This window comes from Nyctereutes procyonoides, unplaced genomic scaffold (genome assembly GCF_905146905.1).
Source record: "Nyctereutes procyonoides isolate TBG_1078 unplaced genomic scaffold, NYPRO_anot_genome, whole genome shotgun sequence".
NCBI classification, from domain to species: domain Eukaryota; kingdom Metazoa; phylum Chordata; class Mammalia; order Carnivora; family Canidae; genus Nyctereutes; species Nyctereutes procyonoides.
The window spans coordinates 5,621,400-5,644,649 of NW_026575020.1; the positions used below are offsets into that span (position 1 = coordinate 5,621,400).

The 23,250-nt window shown below is 57.3% G+C and overlaps 1 protein-coding gene across 1 annotated transcript in view; it reads right to left on the minus strand.

The window, feature by feature from the left end:
* ARHGAP23 (Rho GTPase activating protein 23) overlaps window positions 1-23,250 on the minus strand; it is a 73,443-nt gene that overhangs the window by 32,820 nt on the left and 17,373 nt on the right. Inside the window, exons 2-11 of the mRNA XM_055338016.1 lie at window positions 14,652-14,813; window positions 11,952-11,991; window positions 10,638-10,736; window positions 10,367-10,445; window positions 10,149-10,203; window positions 5,843-7,007; window positions 4,027-4,182; window positions 3,691-3,802; window positions 3,457-3,514; window positions 1,861-2,004 (exon numbers count right to left, since the gene is read on the minus strand). Coding sequence (XP_055193991.1) covers window positions 1,861-2,004; window positions 3,457-3,514; window positions 3,691-3,802; window positions 4,027-4,182; window positions 5,843-7,007; window positions 10,149-10,203; window positions 10,367-10,445; window positions 10,638-10,736; window positions 11,952-11,991; window positions 14,652-14,813 — 2,070 coding nt within the window. The remainder of the gene's footprint in view (window positions 1-1,860; window positions 2,005-3,456; window positions 3,515-3,690; window positions 3,803-4,026; window positions 4,183-5,842; window positions 7,008-10,148; window positions 10,204-10,366; window positions 10,446-10,637; window positions 10,737-11,951; window positions 11,992-14,651; window positions 14,814-23,250) is intronic.

Sequence of the window (23,250 nt, forward strand, 5' to 3'; positions counted from 1 at the left end):
CCCTATGGCTCAGGGGAAGGCTCCATCATCCCCACAGCCATCATCTGCCTCCTCCACCCTCTCTCACCTCCTGTCCATCAGCAAGCCCAGGGCATCCCTCCATTAATCTCTCCAAATTGTCCCTTCCCTTCAGCCCCATGCCACAACCTTGGTCAGGGCCCCCACCCTGGCTCACCTGGACAACAGAAGTGGTGTTGTCTTCTCCTGTCACAGACATGACTCTTGCCTCCTAGGCTTACATACCTCTCACCCCCATTGAAACCCCTGCAAAGGCTTGCTGTGAGTGATGAGGTCCCACGAGGAGGCACCTGATTCCCCACCTCGGCTTCCACCTCGCAGCCTGGCTTGCCGCCACCCAGTATGCCCCCTGTTCTCCCAGACTATCCAGGAGGACATCTCTGCTGTCAGAGCACTCCTTGCTCTCCTTGCTTTGTGGATTCTCATGCACCCTTCAAGTCATAGCCTCCTGGACATCATCCTGCACCCCACCGAGGCTAGGATCACCTACTGCATGCTGCTCTGCTCTTCCACCATAACAGACATATACCGGCAACTATTATGCACCATGTGCTTTCTCTGCTTATCCTGAGCCCCAGCAGGGCAGGACTGGTCTGGCTCCCTCTCTACAAAATACCGAGAACCTTGACCTCAAATCAGGAACACGGCAGGCACTCAGTCATTTCACAGACTGGACGAAGGCATGGATGAATGAGGCCGCCCCGCCTGGCCTACCCAGCTCACTTCACCTCACACCAGCCCAGGGCACAGGATAACCTTGTCCCCATCTTACAGATTGGAAAAGTGAGGCACAGAGGTTAAGGGGGCTACCCAAAGCCTTATGCTGGCCAAAGTGGCTGGGCAGGAACTCCAAAATTGTCTGACTTCAAAGCTATGTTCTTTCTCCAGGTACAAGACCCCTAGAAGGCAAGGCAGGAAATTCGAATCACAGCCAGAGCATAGCTTCCTGGGTACACTTTTTGTGGGCCTGGCTACACTTTTGCTCAGGTCAACTCGTTTGATCCTCAGCAACAGATGTATGTGCTGGGGGCTGTCATTAGCTCTATTTACAGATGAGGAAACTGAGTCATAGGCAGCTGAGTCACCCAAGCTCTTCCAGCAATGCATGATGCAGTCAAGGGCCAAGCCCAGGTTTATGCTAACCGCTCTCCTCAGCCCTGCCTGGGCTGTGTCTCCTCCTTCTTCCTCAGCCACAGCATGGCCTGGAACCAGGGCTTCAGACTCAGGGGCCCCGCCCTCTCAATTTGGGATCCTGTTGGTCTCCCTCTGCCACCCTCGGGCCCAGCCATTTTCATCGCTCACCTGGATCACTGTGGTGGCTCTTAATTGGTCTTCTGGCCTCCAGTCGGGCCCTCTCTAACTCATTCCCCGGGAAGCCAAATGAAAGAGGCCCCGGGAGCTTTCAATTGCCTTTAGGATAAAGACTAAAAGCTCTGCTGGCCCTGCAAAACCCTGAAAAGGGGAACTTCTGCATTCTTCTGGGGTCTCAGCTCCCCTAAGAGAATCACCCTGGCCTTGCCCCTTCATTTTCCAAGAGCCCCAGTGGCCATTCTTGGGGTGATCTGCCAACCAAAGATTACTGTGGGATGGTTCTGTCAGAATTCCAGGCACAATTTGACCGGACCCATCCCACAGCAGAGACCATCTCTCTGGTTAACCTCTGTTTCAGGAGTTCTTTAGGTCCCCCAGGAAACTCTTCCTGACATCTAGCCTCCACCCCTCATGCTACAGGCTTAGCTGGTTCTCTCTGGCTCCAGAGGCTGTGGGGTAGGTGTAGACGCTGAAGAGTTCCACCAGAGATGGCTTCCATTCACCTCTATCTCGTTCTGGCAACTACCTTACCTTCCCCTTCTTGGTGAGGACCTGCTTATAATACAACCAGCCTTCTCTCCTGATATCACTGAAGGTTGCATCCGAGAGGTCAGAGGTGGAGTGTCGCTTAGAGGGAGCATCGGCATCTTCAGAAGTGCCCCAGCTATCCAAGGACTGTGGTGAGACAACAGAGGGCAACTTAGGGTGACTCCCACAGTGCCAGCATGCCAGGAGCCCCATGGACCTCACACAGTCACACAGGCCTGGGATATGCCTGTGGTATGCTCTGCTATGCTGTGTGGCCTCACGGGCCCCACATGCCCTTTCTGAACCACTGTGCTGAGGTCATGGGACGTATGTGCCAAGGAAACCAGAAAGGAGGAAAGGCCATGCCGACCACATGCCTCATCACACTAGAAAAGCCAATCTGGAACCTCCTGTCATTTTACAGACTTGAAGAAACTAAGGAAACAGAGGAAGTGATTGTGTCAACATGGAGTTAAATAAACAGAGGAAGTAGAAACATCAACAGAGGCTGAGTTAGTGGAGCAGGTAGTCATGTCCACAAGGAGTTAAACAGAGGAAGTGATAGTGTCAACAAGACTCCAGCAACAGAAGTGACAGGTCAAGGGAGAGTTAAGTAAGCAGAGGAAGTGATAAGGAATAAGGCAGGTGACAATGTCCTCAAGGTGTCAAATGAAACAAAGATACTGAGGGTATGAAATCAAAATGGCTTTTCCAGTCCATCTGCAATCACAAAGAGTGAAGGCCATTTCAGAACTGACCCTAGGGGCACCCAGGTGGCTCAGTGGTTGAGCATATCTGCCTTTGGCTTGGGTCGATTTCCCAGGGTCCTGGGATGGAGTCCCACATCGGGCTCCCCGCAGGGAGCCTGCTTCTCCCTCTGCCTATGTCTCTGCCTCTCTCTCTGTATCTTTCATGAATAAATAAATTTAAAAAACAACAACAACAACAACGAACTGACCATGTGTGGTCCCCAGGGGTGGAGCCTGGGAACTCCAGCCCATCCATCACTCTCAATGCTGTGTCCCTCTCCTTTCCAGTGTCCCCTTGTCCCCTGAAGACACCACGCAGTTACTGCCCAATGCTGCACAGGGGAGGCAGTTTTAGGGACCCACGGGAACAAGCAAGCCAAATGAAATCCCTGTCCTCAGGGAGCTTACATTCTAGCTGGGAGACAGGCAAGCAAGGAGACAGATGTATGCATAGTATCCCATGAGGAGTGCTAAGGAAAAAAGCCTAGGTGGTGAAGAGAGGCATGAAATGTCAGGGGTGAAGACTTGAAATCTCAGAAAAAACCTGAAGAAAGTAACAAAGTGAGTCACATGGCTATGGAGGGGTGTGTGTGGAAAGGACATTCTCGATGGGAGAAAGACAAGGGCTGAGGCCTTGGGTGGGAGGGTGCAGGTGTCTTTAAGTGATGACAGAGAGCCCCCATGGCTGACATGAGGGGGGTTGGGCACAGCAGGGGGAAGGGAGACAGGAGCCAGAGTGTACCACTTCTGGTCAGGGGTGTCACTCCAAGACTGGACTTCAGAGCTGAAGCATCGGTCACTTCCAGCCCCCCCCCCAACATTCTTGCTCTCACACACACTCACCACTCACCCCGTCAGTGAAGAAGCTTCGCAGCATCCGCAGGCTGGGTACCCGGTTTGGCAGGCGCCTGGGAAGTGAGAACTGAGTGTGAGGGATGTAGGAAGCGCAGCTGGGACTTCCCCCCCAAGTCCCAAGGCTCAGAAGCCTTCCCAGGAGGGAACTTATTGCCCTGGAGGACAGCAGAGCCAAATGTCCCATCACAGCCCAGTTGGGGTGGCTGGGATGCTCACACCCTGTCCTCACCTCAGAGCCCTGCCCTCTTCCCGGAAGGTGTTGAGCCCATCGTCACAGGACTTGGAGCGCTCGGTGGTGATGGCCAGAAGGTAGGAGGAGCGGCGGCCGGCCTTGATGCTACCTGCAAAGCCGCCCACATTGGGCCACAAGGTCAGCAGGGTGGTGGGGCAGGGACTTCCCTGGAGCCCTCCCGTCTGGCAGGGCCAGGAGGTGACTTTACCCATGGGGCCCTGGGATAGCAGAAGCCAGCAGGAAGAGGCCAGACATCAGGCAGCAGGCCCGGCAGAGACCTCTGAGGGCCAAGCAGCCAGGGACAGGATGGGCTGGGATTCAGGGAGCACTCACTGCAGTCCTGGGAGTAATGGCGGCCGAGAGCAAAGGTGAAGGTTGGGGAGGATGGGCTGGTGCCCAGGACAGGGGCTGAATTCATGGCGCTGGAGACCACAGCAGAGGCAGGGACGTGCTTGGCTTGGAGGTCAATGCTGGGGCTGGTGGGTTCATCTGCAAGCAGAGGGAGTGCTGGCAAAAGGTGGCAGAAAGCTAAGCCTGCCTGCCTCCCACCCCCAGCTTCATGCCCAGGACCAGATCACATTCCCAAGGCCCTGCTGGCAATATGCCCATGGCCAAGGGTCCCCACCCTCCTAGACTGTGGGCATGGAGGCTCAGTCCCCCTCCCCCTTCACACCGAGGTGACCCAGGCATGAGATTGACCCACCCTCCCTAGACTGGGCTTCTAGACTGAGAGTCTCTTGAGGATAAAGACTGCCTTGTCCATCAGTTGGGGGTTCCTTGAGGGCAGGTGCTATGTTTCTCCCTCAGACTAGGAACAATTTGAAAATAAAGGCTTCACCTCTCGTCTGAGCGAGCTCGGTGCTCTGGTTCCTAGACCAGGAACTTACTAAAGGCTGTGTCTGCCTACTCAGACCAAAGGCTGGCCAGGGAAGGTCAGGGCTGGGTCTCCCCTCCCTGGTCTGGCCTCTTCTCCCTCACTCCCATGACTACACATAGGGTGAGCTCACCATGCTCAGCTGTAGGCACCATCTCTCGGCTCCTGGCTCCCAGTCTCATGATCTTGCATCTGGTCTTTCTCTCAAGCCCCTAGACCCAGCCCAGCCCATCCTGCACCCTCATGACACAGTAGCAAACCCTAAGCCTTCTCCTGCCCTATTCTCATTCCCAATATGGAGGTGAGGCACAACCCTCTAGCTAGGCCAGAAACCTGGGAATCACCTGGCCTCTTCCTTACCCAACATCTGTTTCCCTGGCAGCAAACTTTCAGTGCCTCCTCTGCTCTCAGGATAAAGTCCAAACTCCCCCAGAGAATGACACGGCCCCTCTGATGACCTGGAAGGGCAGCCTGCCTCTCTCACTTCAGAGTCTTGGTATATTCTATTCTCTTACTTGATAGTCTCCCCCTGACTAACTCCTTCTCATCCTTCAAATCTTAGGTCTAATCTCCTTTCTTTAAGATTCTCTCCTTGGCTACCACGCCTCAATTTGGCCATGTCACCCTTCTCTGTCTCCTAGAGTTTCCTGTACTTCCATCACACACACACCATGGGGTTGTTCTTGTCTGATCATCTGTCCCTGCTGCTGAACCACACACACCAGGAGAGCACAGAACCTCGCACAATGCCTAACACAAATATTTGTTGGATGAATGGATGGATGGAGGGTGGATGGAAGGAACAAGGAGTGAAAGGAACAAAGGAAGGATAGAAAAAGAAAGAATGGAAGGAAGAAATGAATGGACAAAGGGAGGAGGGAGAAAGAAAGGGAGGAGGAAAGAAGATAAATGATGACTAGGTGGGTGGGTGGGTGGGCAAAAGGAAGAAGGGAGGGAAAGAAGCGAGGCAAGACAGAAGGAGAAATAAAAACAGAGCTGAAGAGGAAGAGGGAGAGAGCGAGAGAAGGAAGAAGAGAAGGGAGGGAGGGAAGACGGCTGGGAGAGAAACGAACAGGAGAAAGGATGACAGGATACAAGACAGCACAGAAGGATGGATGGATGGATGGATGGATGGATGGATGAATGGATGGATGGACAGAGAAACAGACTGATCCTAACAGCACTCAACCCAGAGTTTCACCTGTGTGACAGGTGGGTGGGGTACAACAGGGCACAAATGACCAAATCTCCCAAGCCCCCTCTACCATCACTCACCAATGAAGGGGATGGAAGCCAGAGAATCTTCGGTAGTGGCCAAAGGGGCCATCTTCCTGCCCAAGCGTTCCACGCGCCCACTGGTCTCTGGCTCTGGGGACTCTTCACCAAACCCAAGGTTCACCTGTCTTGCAGGGGGCAGCTGGACCTTGCGGCCTGTGGGAGGCTTTTGCCTCAGGACCACCTCGTCGCGGCGATCCTCAGTGGGAGGCTCCAGAGCCCGGGTGCCAGGTTCTGGGCGGACAACCCTTGGTGGTTCAGAGGCCTCCGGTGGGAATGATGCTGGGGACTGGGCCAAGTTGAAGGTGGGTAGCCCCCCAAATGGTGAGTCCCGGAAGGAGAGTGCATGCAGGAGGCCAGTCCGACGCTGGAATGATGGACTGTAGCTCCGGTATCCAATGTACCCAATGTCATCCAGGCCTTGCAGACCAGGCGGGGGTGGGGCCTGGGGTGCGGGAAGGTCCCTGGGTGGGCAGGCAGAGGTGCGGGCAGACGGACGCTGGGAAGCCCAGCCGCAGCGCTCAAAACGGGGTGATACCAGTGCTCCTGGCCCCAGTGCCTCAGCCGAGCGGGTGGCCCGGCTCAAGTAGTCGTCTGAGCGAGCTCGGTGCCAGCCTTCCTGGCCCAACTGGCTCAAGGCACCCTGGGAGGTGGAGCAGGGCCATGGGTGGTGGGCAGTCACTTCCTCTAACCGGTCCTGGGAGGCACTGCGGGCCCGGGGGGGCATGGCAGGGCACCGTCTCTCCCCCGCCCTGCGGGGTACCTGGTTTGACAGCCAGTGTGACAAGGCCTGCTGGCACTCCAGTCTGCTGGGGGGCACCCGGCTGCCAGGCTCAGGGAAGGCACGGGGCATCCGGGGCTCCGGGGGGAGGCGGGGGAAGGCACCAGGGCTGGGGCGGGGCTGGCTCATCCCCGAGGAAGAGTTGTCCAGATGGGAACGGGCGGTGGAAGGGACGCGGGGCCCCGGGTCGCTCCAGGCAGCAGGACTCCGGGGGTCACTGGGCAGTGCTGAGAGGGGCTCAGGCACCATAGTGGCCCAGGTGGAGACCCGGGCTGGCGGGGCATAAGTCTTGCGAGGGTAGCAGATTGGGGGTGGCTCTGGGATGCTCCGGGCCTCTCCAGAATACGGCTCGTTCCCCTTCAGGTAGGCGTCCTGGGAGTAGGCCTGACCGGGAACACAAAGGCAGGTGAGCAGGGTGAGATAAGTCCCACAAAGCAGGGCTACAGCAGCTGTGGGAGATCAGGACCCTGGGGAAAGGGACAGGGGAACAGACCAAGCAGGGGAGCCCTGAGTCGGTGGGGAAGGAGGGCATGCTCCACAGAGAGTCAAGTGGAAGGAAGGGAGAGAACAAAGAAATTAGAGGCCTTTGGGAGTCTCTCTGTCATACACACACACACACACACACACACACACACACACACTCTTTCACTGGAGAAAGAGCCAGGATTTCTCTAAGACTTATGACAAGGACTGCCTTTAGCCACAAACATTCCAACATCTGTTTTCTGGGGTCCTTCCCCCACACTGGCCTCAGCTGCCTCCTTGCTTCCTGACATCCAACAGTACCCACAGTCCCTCTGGCAGAGCTGGGAAACCCCACCAGAAACCAGTCAAGGTGGCCAGAGACAGAAAAAAGCCGACTAAGGGGTGTGTCCACAGTGGGGTGGGCTGGGAAAGCCCAGCTGTCCCTCTGTCCCTCCGCCAGACAGGGAGCTGGGGCCTGGCTCCTGGGCCTCTGGAGTGAGGAAAAACTTGCCCACCTCTTGCTCCCTCTAGGCCAGGCTTAGGGGAGGGGCCAGACTGCCTAAGGGGCCCTGGGCCACCTCCTGCCACCCCAAGCCTGGAATCTGGCCCTGGGAGCTGAGGCTGACGCTGCATTGCTGAGGAGTGACAGGCCCAGTGCCCAGGCCCAGCCAAAAAAGGAGGCAGCCCCCAGGGATGGCGGCCTTGTGGCCCTGGCCTGGCCTGGCCCATGGGTGCGCAGGGGCCTATTGCAGGGTGAAGTATCAAAGGCTGGGAGGGTGAAACACACAGACACACTCACACATGCGCAAGCGCGTGCATGTGCCACACCACAAGGAGATACCGGAAAATACACACCCAAAGACACACACACACACAACGAAACACAATGAGACACATACACACACACAAATAACTATACCTCCAGTCCCAGGCACACACATCATGTGCTGAAGACAAGTTAGACCACACCCCCCCCCACACACACACACTCAGTCCCCTCCAGACCCACACAGTCGGCAACACTCACATACCTCTCCCTCCTGCCATCCTGCCGGCTCCCCAGGCTCCCCGCATCAAGGCGGTGGCGGCGGCAGCATCTCGGCCAGCCTCCGGCCTCCCAGGCTCCTCCGGGCTAACCCCCACTGACCACTGTGCTGGCCTAGCCTCCGTTTCCCCCCACACCCCCAGTCTGGGCTCCCAGCGCCTGCCCTCCGCCCCCACCGGCGCTCGTGCTCGTGTGCTTGCTCGCCCGCGCTCTCTCTCTCTCTCTCTGCTGGCGGGAGGAGGAGGAGGGAGGGGAAGATGGGTGTGGAGGGGCCTCGCCGCGTCGGCGGTGGCGTCAGCAGCTGCCGAGGCCCCATTGGCCCCCAGCTTTGGCTCCCAACCACAGGAATGCCTGGGCCCCACCCTCGGGCTGGCCCAGGGTGGGGGGCGGCAGCGGAGGGCCCCAGATGCTAACATCTGGGGCTGCCTTCCCACCTCGATCTCAAACCTCTCAAATCTCTAGAAAAGAGCTCAAGGCTGCTGCTCTGTCCCCACCCCTGTCCTCCTCCAGCGCTGGCTGGCGGTCACTCCCTCATTGCTTGCCTCACCTCCGCCTGGGGGAAGCATACCCACAAGGCCTTTGAGACTTGCGGAGTTTGGGAGGTTTGCGAGTTCGTTCATCTCTCTGGGCCTCCAGCCTTACCTCCCCCTCCCCAGGAAGGACAAGGGGGACAATCCAGGTCAGAGGGCGGGGGTTCCCAGAAGGGCTCCGTGCCAGGCATGGCACTGTGATTACAGTGATTATGAGAGTGTGTCCAGGGCAGAAGCCAGCACGGCGGCTCTCAGGGCCTCCTGGGTTTGGCCCTCAGCCTCCCCCCAAGGGGGCTGTGACCTTAGGGCAAGCAAGCTGGCATCTGGCTGAGACCCATGAGATCTGGACACTGGGCAGAGAGGACTGCCCTGGGCTCTGGGCCAGGACTGAGGTTGGGGTGCACAGAGACAGCATGTGCACAGGGACAGCATGCACATGTATGTGTGTGTCTCAGGGCACAGAGTATGTGGGGCAGACGGATATACACGTTAGTGCTGGGTACCCGCTCTGTGTGTGGTGGCCCAGGGCAAGTTCTGGGTGTGCTGATGCACCCAGGTGCAGGAAGGGGCATCTGGAGTGTGTATCACCATAGCGTAAGTTTTGGTTACTGGGCTGACATGTTGGGCCGGAGCATGCTGTGATGTCCGTGGGCATACGTGCCATGACAACAGAGAGTATCTGTAATATCAGCGAGTTTTCATGTTGTGGTAAGAAGTCAGAGTCCGTGTGTTTTGACACCTCGTGGTATGTTGTGGGGAATTGAGACACTGAGGAACACGTTATGCTATTTTGAGGTTTGTGTATGGTGATGCTTCAGTATGTGTGGGTATGTGCCTGTGCACAGCACTGAGAGGTTGTTTGTGTCATGGCACGTGACTGGTATGATATAGCTGGTTTACTGCATGTTATCACGTCCTGTAGTGTAGGGTGTGCTGGATGAAGGGTAGGTGCTGTGAGGTTATGTTGTGTGACTGTGTATCTAGCATGTTCTGCTAGCGTACCAAGTGGTTCATGGTATATTATATGAACAAGAGCACCTGAAGGTGGAGTGGGGTAGGGTGGGATGGAATGTGCTATGTGTGTGTATACGTGTGTATGTGTGGACACATCTACAGGAGACATGCTCACTCAGGGCCAGGCAGGGAGGGGGTGTGGAGAACAGGCTCATGGGAGCCGACAAGAACATGCCAGTCTGGCAGGGCCCGCTGGGCCACCTCCTTCCAGATACCCTGGCAAGAATCCTGCCTGCCAAGGCCAGAGCCTCCCCCTCCCCCAGCATAGAGCAGCCCTGAATGAAGCAACAACCAGCCCCAGCCCAGGGATGGGCCTGGCATCCCCAGTTGGGCAATAGTGGGTTGGTGCTGCACCCCCTACACTCTTCTTTGCCTCCCAAAGTGTCCAATGTAGAAGGGAGGCCCAAGAAGGGCTGTATCCTGCCCACAGGCCCCAGGGCCCTCCACCTCAGATAGCAGGGCAGGACTCACCAGCTGGAGGATATCCTCGTCCTTGGGCATGATGGAGAGCTCCAGAGTATCATCGCTACAGAGACAGGGCATGGGGTCAGGCCAGGCTGAGGCAACAGGGTCTGGGAGAACAGGGATCCTGGTCGCCAGGGCACCCCCAGGGTCAAGGGGGTGAGGTGTAGGGACTCAATAAGTAGGCTGGGAGCTATTACAGGAGAAGGGAGGCAGGGGGCGCTCACCTATTCTGGATCAGAGCTATGACCTGGGAGTAGGTCTTCCCAATGACGCTCTCCCCATTCACCTTCACCAGCCGGTCCCCTGGAGAAGAAGGGCAGGGTCACACGTGAGCAGGCCAAGGGGCAGCAGTAGCTTCTCCTGAGAACCCCTGACTCAGGTATGGATGATGGTGCCAGGACAGGCACTTCCCCAACACCCGGATCTGAGAATCCTATCCTTAACCAGAAGTACAACCAGAGAAGTACAATGAGCTGGGCCACTGGGACAGCTCACCTGTGCGAAGCCCCGCTCTATGGGCAGGGCCGTCATCCTTCACGTTCTTGACAAAGATGGTATCCATGGGCTCCAGGCGGTGGTGCCGGGGGGAGGGTCCTGGTGAGCATCAGCCAGGTTAGCTGGGGGTGGCCGCTGAAGGCCACACGCACAGCTATACACACAGGGGACACACACTCAGAGAATGATCACACTCACGCAGACACAAACATGGGTCCACACATTCACAGAGACAGGGATGCATTTGGAGGAGACAAAGGGACACAACCCTGGGAGAACAAAAACCCATGTGGACAAAAACCTCCACGGACATATCAAAGTCACTCCTCAGATGCCTCTCACGTCTTAGCACTCTGCCAGAAAGGAAACTTATAAGGAAGGACACATGTGGGCCTTGCCCTCCTGCAGCTGCCCAGCCAGTGGAGCGGACACCCACACATGCAGAACGTCCACGCCCACAGACCTGGGGGAGCCGTAGAAAGGCCTTGCAGCATCCAATCAATCCCCACACCTCCCACCCTCCCCCTTCCCCAAGGTCAAGGGGGCTCTAAGCAGAGGCCTAAAGATCCTGAGATGGACGCTTGCCTCCATGCGACATCACATGACACCCCGGCAATTATCCTCTGCTGCTGTCTCCATCAGAGAAATGGGCCTGTTCTAGGTCAGCTGGCTCTTGCCCTCACCCCCATGGGCCTCTGTGATGGGGACTCGGGAAGACAGTGTTGCCATGGCTTCCCAGCAGAAGCTCCAGTGGCAGAAAAAGAAGGCTGCCCGTCTTAAATACCCTGGGTAGCAGAAAGGGGCCCTCTGGCCTAGCAAGGGTGACAGCCAGGGGAGTTAGGCCCACATCTGAAAAGATAAAGACTTCAAGGCTCCCCTTATACCCAATAGAACCTCAGTGTCTCTGTCCCTGAGGACAGCCATTGGTCAGTTTCTTCCTACCACTAGCCCCCAGGCTCTGCAACCCTGTCTGTGCCTCAGTCTAGGCTAGGAGTAACTTCCAGGGGCAGGGGCCAGGTCTTAGAAAGGCCTCTGCTCTCCAGAGTGCCACCCCGAGTGTGAAATGGACAGGCCCAGAGGGAGAGAAATGTGAGAAAAGAAAAGTAGGATCGAGAGAGAGAGAGAGAGAGAGAGAGAGAGAGAGAGAGAGCACAGATATCCAGAGTAGACACAGAAAAGAGAAAAGATGGAAAAAACAGTCAGGGCCGAGGTTTGGGGGTGAGGGACAATAAAATCCAGGCTGATTTGGGGTAGAGGGGGAGGACGGGCCCCAGCTCAGCCCCAGCCTTAGCACCCACCCTCACCACTCCTTACCTCCTCCTCCTCCTCCTCCTCGGCCTCCATTCTCTTCCTCCTGTGGGGGACAGAGAGGTAGGTGTGGGGCCTCTATCCAGCGACCAGCAGCAACACCCAGGCGGGCCCCTCAAGCTCCCCCACCCAGCAGCCTCCCTCTTATCTTCCTGCAACTAGCCCAGGACCCAGAAGGCGTGGGAGGGGTGTCAGCAGGGACATTGAGCCCCAAGCAATCTTCCCCAGTAACATGAACCCTTTCTCATGACTGCTGATCCCACAGCCTTGTATCTCAGCCATCTGAAAGCCCCCAATTCAATGGGGGGACCCATGACCCCTTCCCTTGGGGAGCTCAAAGCCCGATGGAGGAGGTTCCAAACATGCTAACTCACAGAGAGAATTCAGGCAGACACAGATAAGCAGGCAGGACAAGTGCAAACAGTGGCTATCAGCTCATAGAGAATGGAAGGGAAGGCCTGATTAGCACCCCTCTGGGGGAGGGGATTTTAAGGCAAGTTTGGGGAGGGAGGGGGGAGGGCGTTATGGGGGAGGGAAGCGGGTATGCAGGCACTGGGTGGGAGAAAGAAGCAAGCAATTGTGGGATTGGATCAGCTGAGCTGAAGGAGAAAGAAAGCAACACCAGCAAGTGACAGAAGCCAGACTAAAGCATCCAGGTGTGAAAGGAGAGAAAGAGGGAGCCAGTGAAGGTTCCTGGGTGGGAGAGAGCAGATGAGAAATACCAGTTAGGGAAAAGGAGTCTAGCATCTAGAAGGGCTAAGAAATGGAGTCCAGGAGCCCTACTAGGGAGGCCTTAGGGATCATCCCAGTAGTTAGAGGGAGAGGACTGGATTTGGGGAGGAAACAGAAATGAGAGAAAGAGAAGAAGGTCAGAGAGACAGGACAGGGTAGCAGGATGTGGTACATTAGAGCTGGATTCGATGTTTGCTGTCATCTTATCTACTACTCTCCTGCAGACCATCCGTTCTACAGCAGATGACGGGGTGTGACTTGTCCAAGGCCACTCAGGGACAGTAGCAGAACCAGGGCTGAAACCCAGGACTCTTTGGCACCCCAGACGGGACACAAAGGCTGCTGGGCACTGCTGGAGAGCAGTCCCTTGGCCCCTGCCCTCCCCCACATGGAGTGCGTGCCTGCTGATGTGAGCTGACAGCAGAGTGAGCTGGTGGCAGAGGCAGATGGATGCATTTAGATGGCTGAGCTCCCTGCGGGCTTCCAGCCCTGGGCAGTTTCTGGAAATGGGATGGAGCCTGTCCCTGCTCTGCTCTGCTCTGCCCTGCCCTGCCTAGGGTTTTCCAGCACCCCACAGGAGCGAGGTCTCTCTGAGACAGGTCCACCATCCAGCCTAGACCATTCGGGCTGCTTCTGCCCCAGTCACCCCTCAGCAAGGTCCCCTGAGAGAAGGTAGCCGGGGCCAGGCAGGAGGGACATTCTGGAGTAAAAGAAAGGAAGGACTGGAGGTTCCAGGGCAGGGACCCAGGATGCTGGGGTCTTCGGGCTTCAAGGCTGGGGGGTTGGGCCCCTCTCAGACACCATCACCCTCCACTTACACTCTGAAGCACGGCTGCAGCCAATGAGAAGAGTTCATGCAAGTACTCCCAGATTCAGACATGGATGAAGGTACACAGCGACATGTACACAAGATGCATTTCTACAGATACTCACATGCACATGTCCAGATAGACAAACATACATGCACATGACCAGTATACTGTGCACTCAACTGCACACAAAGAGAACCTAGCAAGTCCATAGACACAGGCCACGAAATGCAAGGCTTTGGTTCTCTGGCAGGTGGGACCAAGCTCCCCAAGGGAGAGCCCCCAACAGCTCCCAGCCCTGAGGGTAGGGGAGAATCGGGTTCATTGACTCCAAAATAAATCTGTCGCCTCCCCTGCTGGAAGAGAGGCAGGGGAGGTCTCAGAGCCCTAAGGGGGAGCCCTGGTTCCTGCCTAGGAGCCCCCCACATCTTCCTGCATGCCTGCTTCACCTCCTTTCATGATCAGGGAGCTCCCCCCACCCCCGGCCACATTGTCAGTTGGGCATAGCAGCCCTGGTTCCTGGTCTCGGAGAACCTGATATTTATATTAGGGCCAGAAGGGCACTTAGGGGTCAAGGAGATAAATGCCCTCATGTTACAGCAGGAGAAATGGAGCCCAGAGAGGACTGAGACGCCCTCAAGATCCATAGGGAATTAGGAATTGCACCAGGATTGGAACCCAGGGCCCCCTTCTCCCAGCCTGGTACGGGCTGGGCCACTCCAGGAGAGTCCCAGAGGTGTGTTAGGACAGATTCTCCAGGAGTTCAGGCTAGGGAGGGGGCAACAAACCCAGCTCAGAAGAGGCCAAAGAAGACCAAGAGTCCTGGGAACTCCATTTCTCCGAGAAGGTTATTCACTTTTCAGAAGCCAAGAGTCTAGGGGTGGGCATGAGCATCCCGGCTCCCTCCAAAAGTTCCTTGCCCAGAACCATCCACCCTGCCCCTTCTCCTGGGAAGACCAAACCCAGGGTAGTTAGGGATCTTGTCCACAATACAATACATATGCATACAATGCATATGACCCAGCCAGGGCCATCTCTACCTCTCAGTGACCCTCCTCCCAGGCCACAGAAGAAAGGCTATGGAGGGGCCGGTGTGAAGGAATTCCCCTTCGCCCCATTAAAGCTTCCTTAGGACAGGACAGGGCAGTGGGCAGGTCGGGTGTACCTTCAGGCTACAGTGCACGGCTGACTCTGGCGGGTACACGATGAAGTGGCGCAAGGTGAAGCCAAAGCCATCCTGGAGACTTTTGTGCAGCAGCAGTGTCCGCGGCCCTTGCCAGGGGAGGGGGCGCCCAGGGGAGCACCCATCTCTTGGGCCCAGTGGCAGCTGTGGGAGCACAGGGAGACAGGGCTGAGTGGCCGTGTGGCCCACACTTCCAAATCTGCACATTGCCTCCTGCAGCCAGGAGGGACGGGGCACGGGGTGAGGTGCATGGGCCCTGGGGTTCCAGGCCCCCTCCTGTGCTCCTGACCTCCTTCTTGCCCCCTTCCTTCCTCTCCCACCTTCATTAGCCCAAAGCTGCTTCTTTCTTTCCCCTCCCTCCCCTCATGACACCTTTGCCTCCAGGGAAACAATTCCCTGCAGCCAGCCAAGTATTTTCATCCAGGTCAGTTTGGCAAATGTTTGCTGAGCACCTACTGTGCTCAGAAGCTGGACACACAGCCTTCTTGCCTGGGAAGTGTCTGCTGCCATCTGAGCTCATCCCTGCCTGCTGCACAATCTCACACACAGACACAGACACACTTCTGCAGACACGGACACATCCACACACACTCCTGCAGATAGAACACACCATACACCCAGACAAGCACACTCTGGTGCAAAGGTGCACCCAGACGGACACGCCAATGATTATACACATGCACACTTATGTAGACAATCATGCGTATGTCACACAATCACACCTAATCAGTCACACACAGACACATGCACACAGCACATGCAGCAGACATACAGACACACATGCACAGACAGACTGGCACACACGCATCCTGCAGGAGCAGCAGCAGCAACAGGTAAGGGCCTAGAGCCATGAGGGAGCGGACTGGACATCAGACAACTGAAGGCTGTTCAAACTGACTTCCAGAGGCTCCGGAGCACAGCCAGAGGCATGGCTGTTCACTGTATCTGAGAGGGGAACAGGGGCAGGGGGTGGAGGGAGAGACACTCTGCTGTGCTCTGGCCCCACCAGATGGAATGCCTAGGATTCCCCAAGATGATATGGCAGAAGATGCCTGAAGACTAGGGTCTGGGGGCACACAGGTCTGCTTCTGGGGCAAGAGGGGGAGAGAGGCCTCACTTCAGGTCCCCTGCTCAGATGCAGAGAGGGAAAGCGGGTGATAGAAGGGTGTCGAAGAGCTGCATGGCCAGGGAGGTGAATAGCAGATTGGCAGAGAAGGAAGAAAAGGGTGGGCTGCCTGGTGAAAAGCCAGGGATGCCTCCCTAGGGGCTCTTTAACCCACAACCTCAGGCATCCTAACCTGAGGACTCTAAAATCCAAACCTCAGAGGGCAAAAAGGCCCTACCCCCCACCCTCAACAGTCCTCAACCTCTTCACTCCTCCTTGGCACCAGGTGGGAGTCCTCAGGGGTGGGGAGTGGGGGGAGAAAGGCAGGCTGGGTGTGGAGGGAAGAAGCCCACCAGCTCTGGGGTGAGGACTCCCCCCAACCTTTGCCACTCAGATGACCTGATCCTAAGACATTCCTTCGTGTATCCATTCCCCAGCTTGTTCACATTTCTGGTGGAAGGCAGCCTTGGGCCCAGCCCTTTGCTAGGGATTTCTGTGTGGGGTAGAGATTTCTAGGTGGCACAGTGGTCAGAAAGGCTTGGGAGAGGGGGTGTATCTTCACATCTTCTGTATCCAAAAGATGAAATAAAAACATGACAGAGGCAGTAGGTTTGCTTCATGTAATCCCAGAGAACATAGCTAGGTGGAAGGGACAGGAGGCCAAGTGAGGCCCCGGCCAGGGAGACCAACCGAATCATATCTGTCTGGAAAGCTACCAGATGAGGTTGTGAATGCACAGTCTCCTGAAGGGTCTGAGCAAAAACTGGGTGCTCCCCAGTCCGGGAGGCCTTGGCTGAGATTCCAGCCTGGGGCAGGAGATCCAGTGATAGCCCTTCGGCTCCTTCCACTTGTGGCTATAGTACAGCCAGTTCCACTGAGCCCCACACCACCCCCCAACCCCAGGGGTCTGAAGAGTCCAGAGGAGAAACTTCTCTGGGAATTCTGCTGAGGTCTGAAATCCCCTGGATTTCCTATCTCTGCTGACCTGGCAAGGAACTGATCAGGGAGGGGAGAGGGCCTGGGGGAAGCCCCCTGACTGCTGCTACCAGAAGCCCCTGCTCCTCCCCAGTGTGGGCTGCCTCCCCTGAACACCCTCTGCCCAGGCTCAGAGCTGAGAGGCTGTTTGCAGGGCCCATTGTTTTGCCGGTGTCCTGGATTAAGGTTTAAGCCACCAGCTGCCCCAGTGATGAGAAGTGGCTGGGACAGGTCCCCGCACGCCCCCCACCCCTCCTCCAGCACACATCCTGCCTGGAGCTGCCAGCTGCCTTGCCTTGGGGGTGCCACTCTCCCAGGGCCTGGCTGTAACCCAGGGCAGGCCTTCTTCTCTCAGGTCCCCCCTTGCCCCAAGCAGCCCTCCCCCCTTATCTCTGCCTCTCCCTTTCCTCCTTTCCTTCCTCCCAGTCTCCCTTCCCCCATCCCTTCCAACCAGCTCCTGAGAATGTCAGGGTGGTAATCCCCCTGCCACAGCTACTATACCCCTGCCTGAAGAGGAGACACCATAGTCCCCATCAACTGCTAGATTTGGCAGCTCGGCTCCCCTGTGGGAAGTTCTTCTTTGATTTTAACCTCAATCCTTCATGTTACTATGCTCAAATTTCCTCTCCTCCCCTCTGACCTGGGACAACGCTGGGTCTGGCTCTCATCTTGACAGGGAGGGAGGTGATAGACACAGAAACAGAGAAGGAGCCAGCAATGGGAACAGAAAGGTGACTAGACTGGGAAGGGGTTTAGCTCACACACATCCCTAAATCTGCTTCTCTGGGGTAGGCACAGAGACAAGGGGATGGAGATGGAGAGGGTTAGGGGACATGGGGACATCACTGATTACCATCCTCCTAGCCCAGATCTATCTCCAAATGTTCTCAGCCTCATGTCAGGAAAGAAAGAGACATCCAGAAATGCCAGCTGACGGTGGGAAGAGGGCAGATGGCCCCAGGGCCACAAATTAGAACTAGACACGTGGTGGGTTAGCAACACCAGGAACCAGAACCCAGGAGTCCTGCTCCTCCCCCTAGGAGCATAAAGAGGTCATTGCAGGGAGCACAGCGTTCATGCTGGGCATGGTTCCCACTGTGACTCACGCCCTACCAGCCCGGTCGATCCCGGACATCAGACACACTGTCCCCACCCCCTATCTCCAGCCCTGTCAGTCCTCACCCCAAGATCACCCATTACCTGCCACCTCAGCCTCCTTTGCCCACTAGGAAACCCTTGTGTGCCCCTGTGCCCACGGCCCCTACCGGGAGAGGGTAGCGTGGTACCCTCCACTCCACTTACTAAGACCCTTGCCTGCCTCTGACTCGGGCTCCCTGCCCAGCAAAGTCCTCAGGACTCCAGGCCCCAGCATCTATTCAAACAACCCTGGTCCCTTCTATCCTTCCACTGCGTATAAACCAAGAAGTTTGAGGCCCTAGAGGCCGTCACTCAGACTGGGGAGCCTCTTCCAGCGCCCCGGGAAAAGCTCCCGGCACAACCTGCCACCCTCGCCCGCATCTCTCCAGCTCCTCACTCACTCCGCGCTTGGGGGCATGGGTCCCTTGGGGGCATGGGTCCCGGGACACAGGGCGCACTCAACTCCAAGACCCCAGGGAGCCGGCGGCCTGACCCCACCCGCCTCGAGGCCCACCCCTGCCCTGCGCCTCCACCCCGCCGGCCCGGCAGCCCGCGGCTCTCACCCTGGCGAGGCGCGGCCCCGGCGCGCGGCGGTCGCTGTGGGCCAGGCAGGGCAGCCAGAGGCAGCGCGGCTCCGGGGCGCTGCAGTCCACGCCGACGGCGCGTTCCCAGCGCCAGCCCCAGGCCCCCGCGCGCTCCACGCGCCACACCGCGCTGCCCACGAGCGCCGCGGCCGGCGGGGGCCCCCGGGCCCGGCCGCCGCCCCGGCCCCAGTGCGCCGCGGGCCGGGCTTCCGGAGCGGGGCGCGCCGCGCGGGGGCCCCCGGCTGTTCCACGGCGCCCGGCCGGCGGCGTCCTCGGCCCCCCGGGTGGCGGCCGGGCCGCGGGGGCCCCCGCCCGCCCCCCGGAGCCGCGGGCCCGGGGCCCAGGGGCCCCGAGGGGACGGCCGGCCCGCGCGGACGGCGGCAGGACGGCTGCAGCAGCTCCGCGCCTCCCGCGCCTCCCGAGCCTCCCGGCTGAAGGCGCCTGAGCCCGGACAGGCCGGCGAGTCGCGCAGGGCAGACGCCTCCCCCTCCGGGGCGGCCCCTGTGCGCGGCCGCCCCCATCCCACACACACACACCCACATGCACGCGGGAGGCCCGATACAGCGCCCCCGCACAGCCGCACGCGGCACACTCTGCACACGGGCGCGCGCGCGCACTTTCACCCTCCCACTCGTGACGAAAACTCACGATGCACCGGCCCGCACTTGTACTCGACGGTACACACGCACATCCAGCCTCACGTGCCTGAGAAACACACATTCACTCCAGCACATATGTTCCTCGCATGGATGCACACTGTAAACACACACCCTCTCCACCCTATACAGACCCACACCACACCCACACACATCTATACACCTCATATTCTCACATCCACACACACACACTCACTCTCCCTCCATCCACAGACACTACATAAACACACTATTCCCCTCACATATACATGGTGTGTAGACACCTTTCCATATGCATACACACTTTGGACACCCTCCCATGCATATATGGTCCACACACCCCAAAGAAACACATTTGTGAGCATACCCACTGTGTCCCTAAAAGCACACCAGATCCCCTGGTACCCACCCATACACTCCCCACATACCCACAGAGATACCCATGAAGCCAGCTAGATGACATGCACACATTGCCCAGGACATGTACACATTGCCCAGAACACACACACTCCATACATTGATGGTGTACCTCCTTGGTTCACACACACACATAACACCCCACACCAGAGTTATGATATACCCTAACGTTGCAGGTGGAGTCCCCACCACCACTTGTAGGGAATTGTGACCAACCCTCTTCCCCAGGACCCCCTGCCCATTAGTTCCACCCAGAGGGGCAAAGACCAAGCTGACAATGGGCTCCAACCTGGCCACCCCCCTCCCCCAGCATGTGAGTCAGACAGGAAGCTCATGTTGATGGCAGACCCTGCCTGCCTCCCTTCCTGGCGTTCTCTTCCCAGGCCCCTTCCCGGGTGGGGCCTTGGCTAGTAGGTGTGTATTTGCCACCACCATTTCTATCTCGTCTGACTGTTCACAGTGTGCTTCTCCCCACAGCCACTCACTGTGGCCCAGGGTCCCTGCTATGACCCAGTATTCAGGGAAGGCAATGGAGGCCCAAGAACACTCAGCTTGTTATGGCAGCATGGAACTCCAAGCCCAGGTCCCCTCATTCCAACTTTGTATCTTATATCCAAATTCTAGCCAGAAGCCAGAGAAGGGAGGGGGAGCAACTGTAACCCACCCCTGCTCCCAAATTTAGGAGTTCAGGGAGGAAGAGCCATAGGGCTGGGCCCTTGAGGGGCAGCCACCAGAAGGGAGAATGCTGCAGAAGGGGTACCTCCCTCTGCCCGCCCCCATCCCATCACCTGTGTCCTCTACAAGGACAGCCACAGGGGTGGATTGTGGTGGACTGAGTGGGAGGCAGAGGTAGGGGCACTAGTGGACTACAGGGCTGGGTAGGAGCAAGGGAGGGAGAAAGAAGGGAGGAGGAAGGGTGAGGGTGAGGCAGGCGAGTGGGGGCCAGGGAGCCAGGGAGCGGTTTTGTTCTCCTGCTTCCTGTTTGCCGCTTGCTGGGCCCCCTGTACAAGAGCTGGACCCCCACCCCCACCCGGGCGGAAGCCAGACGGGAAGAGCAAGGCTGCCACCAGCGCTGAGTCAGGAGGGCTTAGGGGCAGAGTAGGAAAGAACTGCAGTCAGGAGGAGCAGAGACCAGGCATCTCCATTAGCACTCTGCCTCCTGCCCCTCCATCACTAGAAAACCAAGGATTCTGGGTCAGGCCCACTCCTGCCCTTGCCTGCCCTGTGCCTCCCTATCAAGCCCCCGCCAAGATCAGGCCTTCAGAGACCAGCTGGGAGCTCCACCAAGCTGTTCTCAGCTATGTCAGACTCCAGACTCTGTGGCCCCAAGCAGAGGGCAACGTCCATAGGGTTGTCCTCGTTCAGAGTCTGGCCTGCTCTCCCAGTAAGCAGCCAGTAAAGTCCTTCCAGCTGCCTGACTTCCTTTCCTCTTGCTGCCAATGCAGCCCCCTGCTTCTGAGGAAGTGGAGTGACTCTCCCCCCTCGTGCCCCACGGAGCCTCTCAGGGCCAACAGGTGCTGCTGTGAGTCTGGATCAAGAATCCACTTCCCTCGAAACTGCTGAGGTTTCTGAGAGCTACAGGGAGGGGCGAGGCCGAGAAGCAGCACAGAGTTTCTGTGTTCAGAGACCTAGGAAATGATAAACCCTGTATGATGTCCACTTCCTGCCCTCTAACCTGGCTGGGCAGCAAGGGGGGACCAGGCTCTTCCAACCCAAATGTGCACTTTCTCCACGCCACCTCTTTTGCCCAGCCACCTCTATAGGGATGTCAGGAGAGGGGTGCACACAGTAGGGCCTTGAAGGTTGTACAGAGTTTGAATAGATGATTCTACAGGCCTGGGGAGCCTCTCAACCCCCTCCCCCATTTCCTCTGGGAAAGGAATGTGGGGTGGGTCCTAGAGGGTGGGGGGGATGGGGCCCAGGGCTGGGAAATACCAGGCGTTGCTGAGATTCTATTCCAAGCCTTCCTGCCTCGTGTGAGTCCTCCTCCCCTACACCCTCCCCAGTTTCCTCCCCCCAAATCAGGAATTACCCCGCTGAGCAGTCCCTCCCATCATCCTCTAGTTTGACCAGCTTGCAAAATCCATTCAACTTTATCTTGCTAAGGGTCCCTGGGGCAGGGCTTGGGGGCTGTACTTCCAAGGGGAGGGCATCTAGTCTTCCTCTTTCCAAATGAGATAATCATTCTTTACTGTTAGAAAGCACTTTCACTGGATTTCATGTGGCCCTTACCCTACCCAGTGCTATCCAGGGATTGTTTTATACCCATTTTTCAGATGTAGAAACTGAGACCCAAGAGGGCAAGTGCCTAGCTCAAGACGTCACTTTTAGTAAGCTGACACTCTATCTCAGACTAACTCAAATCTCTTTCTGTTACCCTCTTGTTTTATCCACTCAACAACTGCATCTGGAGTGCCTGCTATGAGCCAGGAGCCAGGCCAGGGGCTAGGACACACGTGGGAGAATAAGACAAGTACACACCTTGCCCTCGGGGGCACTTAAATTTCTACTAGCATCCCAGCTCCTGAAACCTTCAGGGCTCCCCAAATTCCAGATTCAGGTCTGAGCCAGCTGCCTCCACTCCCACCAACAGAGACCCCCACAAACCAAGGGAGTCCCTGTGCTAGGGGCTCCGGCCTCTTCTATGAGGAGACAGTTTGTTTGACGGTGGGGTCAGAGGTCTTCCAGGTTAGACCTCCAACAAGAGGGTGGCCTGGGCTGTAGAAGCGGAAGACTGCAGGGCCAGCCTGACAACCAGGGACTGGGAAAGAGGAGGAGAGCATCCTGGGGCCCAAGGGTCAAGGCATATAAAAAGAAAAGCAGGGGTGCCTGGGCTGCTCTGTTGGTTAGGCGTCTGACTCTTGATCTCAGTTCAGGTCTTGATCTCAGGGTCGTGGGTTTGGGCCCTGCGTCAGGCCCCACATTGGGCCCCACAATGGGCTCCATTTCTCTGGCTTTATTGGTAAGCCTCCTCCCAGAATGTAGACCCCCAAACCATATGACAAACAATGCCTCTACTCCAAAAGAATCATCCCACATTTATGACTCTCTGACAGGTCCCATATATTCATCACGTACTACCAAACATGTACCCATAACCACCCCACGACCTCACACACAGACAGTAAATCTACTGCCAGTCCCCATCCATCCCAGGCATGCGGGCAATGTGATACCCAAGGCATGCCCTTCCAGCCCACGCCTGGGCCTCTGACCCCTGCCCCAGTCTCTCAGCTCAAGGGCTGCCTCCCCCAGGCCTCCTCCACCCCTTTGCCCCATTCAGATGCCTGGTTCCCAGCACCACTTGTGTGCAGTCCTGGCATGCCCTAACAGGCCAAGCTGATGAGCCGGCCAAGCAAGCCTGCATCTCTTCAACTAACTCAATGTGCCATAACCCTGCGTCACTGGGAGCCCGGATAGCCCACTCAGACAGGCCTATGGGGCAGAGGGTGGTCCAAAGGGTCTTTCCAGACTCCATGCTCTTCCCATCCAGAGCCAATCTTGCCCTGAGTTGGGGTGTTTGTGAAACCCTCCTCTCTCACTCTCAAACTGGACCAGAGCCAAGGAAGGCTGGAGGAGGAAAGGGAGGAGGAAGCACTTGCCCTGCCAGGAGTCCTACTGCCGTCTCAAGGAGGGATCGACACAATCTCAGCAGTCAGTATCCCTTGGTTATTCCAAAGAGAGCATGGCTCAGGGGGTTGCATATGGGCTCTGGAGTCCTCTGGAGT